Here is a 6568-nt window from a genome sequence, read left to right on the forward strand (position 1 = left end):
TTTTTTTTTTTTTTTTGGTTTTATCGAGACAGGGTTTCTCTGGTTTTGGAGCCTGTCCTGGAACTAGCTCTGTAGACCAGGCTGGTCTCGAACTCACAGAGATCCGCCTGCCTCTGCCTCCCGAGTGCTGGGATTAAAGGTGCGCGCCACCACTGCCCGGCTTCGAAGTGCTTTTCTAAATCCCATTTTCTAAAGTGTCCTCTTCTTTCCCAGTGTGTTCAAACATAACTTCTTTTTGGGAATTCCAAAAGGGGACTAAACCAAAGTAAATATAGCCCACAAGTTTTAGATTTCAATGCATATTAATGTTGTATTCTTCCTTTCCCAAATGGTTTCTCAAAGACATGCTAATTTTTACTGTTAAATAACAAATTCATGGGTTGGAGAGATGGCTCAGGTCTTAAGTTCAATTTAAGTACCCACCATGGTGGCTCAAAACCATTCATAATGACATTTGGTGCCCTCTTCTGTCTTGCAGGCATACATCCAGGCAGAACACTGTATACATAGTAAATAAAAACCACACAGAAACCCTATTCCTGATGATTTTCCACTCATACAGTATAAGATTAGTAAAATGACAGGTTTCACACATACCAAGGTCTTGCCTTGAATTCAACCTCGAGCAAAACCGTCCCCCAAATGAAAAACACCAGCATATTAAGAAAGCTTTATTTGGGATTTCACTTTTTAACAAGGTAAAGTCCCACCTTTTAATCTACAGGATCTAGGGCAGTTCCTCAAAAACCACCATTAAGAGCCTTACTGTAATCATGCTAAGTGAGTAATGGTTACAAACACCCTTGTCCGGTCTTACCTCCTGAAGTATATTTTAGATCTTTGTGAACCATGAATTGAAAATAAGGGATAGCCTTCGCTGAAGAAGGGGAGAGGCTTGCAGCTGAGAAGGGCCTAGGAGGCTTCATTTTGATAAACAGGCAAAAATCAGGATATCAGTTAATTGTCACCAAATGTTTTCACATGCCTTAAGTAATCACAGAACGTACTTTCATCCAATGCCTTAGGAAAAACAGAATACATTCTACATCCCCTCAATGTAAAATGTGGGCAAGGGGCATGTCCATTTTAGACACTTTTCCATTTAAACCCAACCTACTGATATAAGCAGTTTCCATTTTAAATGCTGAAAACTGAGAAGCAGGGCCTAGAAATACTATTTTTGGAGGCTGGAAGGAGATATAGCTTCAGTTCATAGAACGCAGCTATCCTAGTGTGCAGCAAGCCATAGGCTCAGTCCCCAGAATCGTTTATTACATTCCTATAATTCCAGCACCAAGGTGCTTTGACTCTAAGTCCAAGCCCTTACACGGGGGGATTTGAGTTTTGAACCTCAAATCTGAGTTTTACCAAACTCTGTTCTGCAGTGGGCCTTCTGGGCCCTTTGTCTCACATCAATTAGCACTGAGACATAGACTTTCCACAGCTAAATTATTACAATACAGTTCACTATCTGGAAAGTGGAGCAACTGTTATAGAATCAGAGGCTTTCCCAGCAGTTGGGAGGCAGAGGCAGGCGGATCTCTGTGAGTTTGAGACCAGCCTGGCCTACAGAGCTAGTTCCAGGACAGGCTCCAAAGCCACAGAGAAACCCTGTCTCGAAAAAACCAAAAAAAAAAAAAAAAAAATCAGAGGCTTATTTATGGCCTTTGTTGATCATATATAGACACCTTCCCACAGAAAAAAATCACTCAGCTGAAGTTATTTTATGGTTGATTATGAAATACTACCTCAGGTGACACTGAGTGCATTTCCTTCCCACCCCCCACCTTCAAGGCAGTTCCCACCACCTTTCTTCCCCAAAGGCCCAGCATAGAATGCTTCCTCAGACCAAGTACCCACCTGGTGGGGGTTAGCCACAATGCCCCATAATCTGGGCCTGGCTCAGTGGGTGAGGCAGAATTCTGGGAAGTTCCTGAGTCTTCATCCACCTGCCAAAGCAAATTCATGACCATTTGTGTGGGAGAAAGAAGCATCTTTGAGGCCTGTCCTGTTAGTTGAGCAAGACCCGAGGCGATGCCTCCAGGCCAAGGATGAAACAATGTTTAGAATAAAGTTCTGGAGTCTGCAACCTGGTGCTATCTGGCTCAGTATTAGCCAGGTGAAACCATGGATAGAACTGATTTTCCCAACTTGGAATAGATGACACTCATGGGATCCAAAAGAACTTTCACTAAAGATTAGAGGCAGAACTACGTGGCTAACGTTAGACACCTCCAAAAAAATTATAAAGAGCCACAAATGGCTTGTCATTCAAGACAACCTCTGTGACTGTATTCAGTGGCCTTATATACTTAAGTCATCTGAGTTTCCTCCCCAGATGTGGAACACTCTATGCTATGGAAAACAGGAGTCATATGACTCACCAAGAGCAGGGAGTAGTAGAGCCCACACATGAACTCAGGACTCTGAATCCACCCTGAACTTCCTTTAATCTGTTTTCTAACCAGGTTTCCCTTATGCCTGACATAAAGTTGTTCAGTATACCTCTATCCCTACACCCCCCCATCATATAAGGAAAATCCACTATTTCATGTATCCCACATCATGAGATAATAGTGCTTATACTCTCAGGACAATTCTACAAGTAGGGTATACCTTGTGCTAGGAAAGTAAACTTAAGGAAACAACAGTTGTGAAAGGACTACTTCAGAAAGCCCAGTTCTAGTCATAAGGGAACTGACTTATCTGTATCCAATCTTCATCTCACCAAACACCCAGAATCTAAACTTTACTTTCCTGCCCGAACCACTACATTTTCAAGCTTCCACCTGCTTTGCCTCTAGTTCTAAAATGTAAACTGTGTTGAATAAGGAAAAACCATTATCAGTATTGATTTGTGTTCAGGTTTCATGTTTTAATTAGCTCCATAAAGGACATCCCAAACACATCAAACACAACAGAATATCTTTTCTTCCAGTATTAAAAAAATGACATTCACAAACATTTTAAAGAAGCTCTTCTATAACCAGGACTGTGACCTTGAATAAAAAAAAAAAAACATCTCTAGGTAGTCATAAATCTTGATTCAGATTGCTCATAGGTACATTCAGAAATCACTTTCTGGCCATAATAAACATGTGTACAACTATTTTAAAAATGTCCCTAAATACATATTAATTTTCAAAACATTAGCTTGACTACCTTTCTGGCCAGAAATAAACAACTTTTTTGGGCATAAAGGAAAAATATTGGTACCATAACCAATGTCTTAAAATTTGTCTTTAAAAGGAAAAATATGTTTAAACACATGGAGCTTTCTAAGAGGTCTTTATCAAACTATTTTGGGAGCTCAATTCAAAAATAGAACTTGATGTACTAAAACAGATGTTTCAGCGCAGCTCCAAAAATCTTTATAAATACAGCAATTTGGAAGGACGATCCTGGATCAGAAGTGTTATTCCTTGTGTATCTGAGAATAGTAAGAAGGGGTAGAATTTTGATGTCAGGAAGAAACAGGTTGATAACATGCTCATCTCCCAGAGTTGCTAAAGATGCTGCACACCACCTCTTTGTTTCTACCATGCCCCACAGAGCAGATTACTTTAAGGACACCCCCAGCCCCCCACCCCACAACTAGCTCTGGCATGCACCAAACAGCAAGAGCAGTCAAATGGTGTCGATAGACAGGTTAAGATACCAAGGTAACAGGGTAGTGTGGTCAGAAGAAAAACAAGAGTCAGGACAGGAGGGTTTGATGAACAGTTTGACTCAGTACCAATATTTAGGTCTCACCTACATTATGTGTGCATGCCCCATCTCAGTTGTCATAATTGTCTCTGTAATTTCCTCCTGAATAGCGGTCATAACCACCCTGGCTTCTGGGAAAAAGCGGGATTGATTTACAGGAATGTATTCTACATGGCAGAAAGTAACATTAAAAACTATACATGTCCATTTCATAATAGAAACTTTTAATAAAAGCTTTTTGTGGTGGTGATGGAAGATTAAACTAGGCCCTGGAACAAGCAGGGTGATTATCTTTGTTACATCCAAGGAACACAACAATACTTTTAAAAAGGTATGAGCAGAACATATGAAATATATGAGCACTAGGAAAAAGTACCATTTTCAGCATAAGCTGGGTATGATTAGGCTATGGAATTAAGAATACCAATACCACCAGTATCCCAGTCTCTCAGTACCCACCTGCCACTGTAGTCTCTAGACCGGCCATACCCGTACCCATATCCTCCAGGTCTACTGTCGTATCTTCCACTTCCATAGCCCTGGTCTCCACCACCTACACGCAAAGATTTAGGAGCAGTTGTTCAGATACAGGCTAACAAATAGCTTTCTACTTCATCTCATAACCAAGTCACCACAGTACTTACCTCTAGAGTAGCTGCGACCGCGCCCATGGGCCCCAAAGGCACCCCCTCTGGTTCCCCGGGCAGACTTGCCTGCATGGTCCACACGGATCTGGCGCCCATCCAGAGACTAGGTGTGGGAAGGAGACAGACACAAGGACGGCCTGTCAGTCAGTCAGAGTAGACACAAAGAAGAATGGGCACAGGCAGGTGGACAAGAGCCCAGAATTTCCTGCTGGGCACCAAATTCTGGGTGCCACGTTCCAAACAAGCTCCTCTGACCAGAGTAGCTTCACCAGGAGCTACAGAATCCCACAAACGACCTGAATCCACCGTGCTCCCCTGCTACTACTTACATCTTGACTGAATCAGGCTGAGTTCTCCTCCCCACTCCTCTAAGCTGCCCGACTATTAGGGCTAGACACCTCTCTTGGTTTGAGGCTTCAGAGTCCATCCCAGAAGACTCACGAGGTCCTCTCCGGGCAAGGCCCACAGGTCTGCAGACTCTACTACCTAAGCCCAGGGCAGGTCAACCATCCACAGGTGGCTTCTCGGCCTCATGCAGGACCAGTCGTCGCCTCCCAGGCAGCCCGGCTCTGTGTGCCGCTGCCCTCCACCCCCTAGAACAGAAGGCATGTCATGCTCCTGTGAGTGGACACTGCGGGGCTTCGTGGCCACGCTGCCCCTGGCAGACAGAGGGAAAACAGAAAAGAACGAAGAAAGTGGCAGACAGGGAGAAGGCTTCTCTGCAGGCAGGAGGCCTCACCTCTCCATTCATGGCTCTCATGGCGTCTGAGGCATGTTCCGGGTTGGTGAAGGTGATGAAGCCAAAACCCCGGGATCTTTGTGTCTCCCGGTCCTTGACAACAACCACTGGGAGAAGGGACAGAAATGTAAATGTTAACGCCCTAACACTGAAGTGTCAAGCAAGATGGCAAAGTCCTGTATCCCATTAGATTTTTTTCTCAGCCTAACTTTACCTTAGAAACATGGGAAGTTAAGGTTATAATTATAATTCCCAGACTATACTAGCTCTTATCCGGCAACCCTCAACCCATGACCACGGCTCACCCTCAGAGATAGGCCCAAAGCTGCTGAAGTGGTCTTCGAGTGCCTGCTCATCGGTGTTGAAGTTGAGCCCTCCCACGAAGAGTTTCCCCTCTTCAGAAGACATGGCAGATGTAAATCCTATAGGGCGAGGATGTGGAATATTGGTGAAATAGTGAAATGTCAGACGCCGGAATACTGAGGATTACAGCGAACACAGAAAGCAGGTTAAGAGCAATAAATCAAATGGAAAGACTCGGGAACAGAAAAGGCGGGAATAAGAAGAACGAACCCGTCCGCCATTTCCGCCATTTGACGACCGCTACGGCGCATGCCCACATCCCATGCCACCACACCCGTCATTTTGTACGGTCGTGCAGGCCTACAACAGCATTGCATTTCCTCTTTCCCCGCAGAACAAGATGGCGGCGGTCACGTGGGAAACGCCAGCCGGCAGATTGTCGGCATAGACTGTCGCGTGGTCACTGCCGCCACCAACCCAGCCTCCCATTCGGAAGCAGCACGCCAGTCTCCCAATTGGGAGTTTTTTTTCCTCCCTCGAGCCTGGGACTCGCCCTCCTTGGAGAAGCTCAAGCCTACTCGTCAGCCGCTAGTCTTCCTACTCTCGCCTCCCGCCCCTGCCGACAAGGAAATTGAGGCGAGGGACGACCACTGTGCGCGAAACAAACGGTGCTTACCTGGAAAATTAAAACCCAAAAGGCCGGACACCCAGCGGGCTCTGAGGAATCGGGAGAACAGAGAGGCAGTCGCGCGGGAAGACGCCTGATAAAGCGTGCGTAGCACAGAACGTGCCCCAGCGCGCCCCGGCGTGAGTGCTCATTGGTTAAGGCCAGCGGGGGGGTTGGGTAAAGGGAGAGGAAGGCGGGGGAAGCAATTCGCCTTGCCGCTTCCGGGAATAGAGACGAACTTTCTGACATGCGCAGTGCATCCTAAAATAAGCACCTCCGTACTAGCTTAGACTTGGCCCCTGTTTCCTTCTACAAACGGTTTGATCCACATAGCCTTTTCCTTCCCGACGTCATCTCTCTCCTTTGATAGGAAGTCTTAGTTGACAGTAAATCAGTGCCAATGAACAGCAATCAATCTTTTTTTTGTTTGTTTTTGTTTTTTTGTTTGTTTTTTTTGTTTTTTTGTTTGTTTTTTGTTTTTCGAGACAGGGTTTCTCTGTAGCT

The 6568-nt window shown here is 45.1% G+C and overlaps 1 protein-coding gene across 14 annotated transcripts; it reads right to left on the bottom strand.

Moving 5' to 3' along the window:
• Nucleotides 1–656: 656 nt before the first annotated feature.
• Rbm3 (RNA binding motif protein 3) lies at nucleotides 657–6209 on the bottom strand. Of its 14 annotated transcripts, none has more exons than XR_007595174.1 (8): nucleotides 6074–6209; nucleotides 5400–5516; nucleotides 5095–5201; nucleotides 4353–4458; nucleotides 4168–4261; nucleotides 3758–3839; nucleotides 1861–1949; nucleotides 657–920 (listed from the first exon to the last, which is right to left on the bottom strand). XR_007595174.1 is itself a non-coding variant. In XM_050160951.1 (7 exons), the coding sequence occupies exons 2-6, from the start codon at nucleotides 5500–5502 to the stop codon at nucleotides 1871–1873; spliced, it is 489 nt and encodes a 162-aa protein (XP_050016908.1). In that variant the 5' UTR covers nucleotides 5503–5516; nucleotides 6074–6209; the 3' UTR covers nucleotides 657–920; nucleotides 1861–1870. The 14 variants fall into 14 exon arrangements, 11 of the variants coding, with proteins under 11 accessions (XP_050016908.1, XP_050016907.1, XP_050016916.1 ...); XR_007595173.1 differs by having other exon boundaries at nucleotides 657–1611; XR_007595175.1 differs by having other exon boundaries at nucleotides 3754–3839.
• Nucleotides 6210–6568: the final 359 nt, after the last annotated feature.

The sequence above is a fragment of the Alexandromys fortis genome, unplaced genomic scaffold (assembly GCF_014885135.2).
Source record: "Alexandromys fortis isolate MF-2015 unplaced genomic scaffold, M_Fortis_MF-2015_v1.1 scaffold_83, whole genome shotgun sequence".
In the NCBI taxonomy this organism is placed as follows: Eukaryota; Metazoa; Chordata; class Mammalia; order Rodentia; family Cricetidae; genus Alexandromys; species Alexandromys fortis.

What these genes read in the sequence shown, in the direction of transcription:
- Rbm3 (XM_050160951.1), bottom strand. Translation starts at nt 5,502, where the DNA reads ATGTCTTCTGAAGAGGGGAAACTCTTCGTGGGAGGGCTCAACTTCAAC. An exon ending in CTTTGGGCCTATCTCTGAGG is followed by an intron (nt 5,202 to 5,399) that starts GTGAGCCGTGGT and finishes CCCTTCTCCCAG; the next exon opens with TGGTTGTTGTCAAGGACCGG. An exon ending in TCTAGAGACTACAGTGGCAG is followed by an intron (nt 1,950 to 4,167) that starts GTGGGTACTGAG and finishes TTGCTTTGGCAG; the next exon opens with GTGGATGAAGACTCAGGAAC.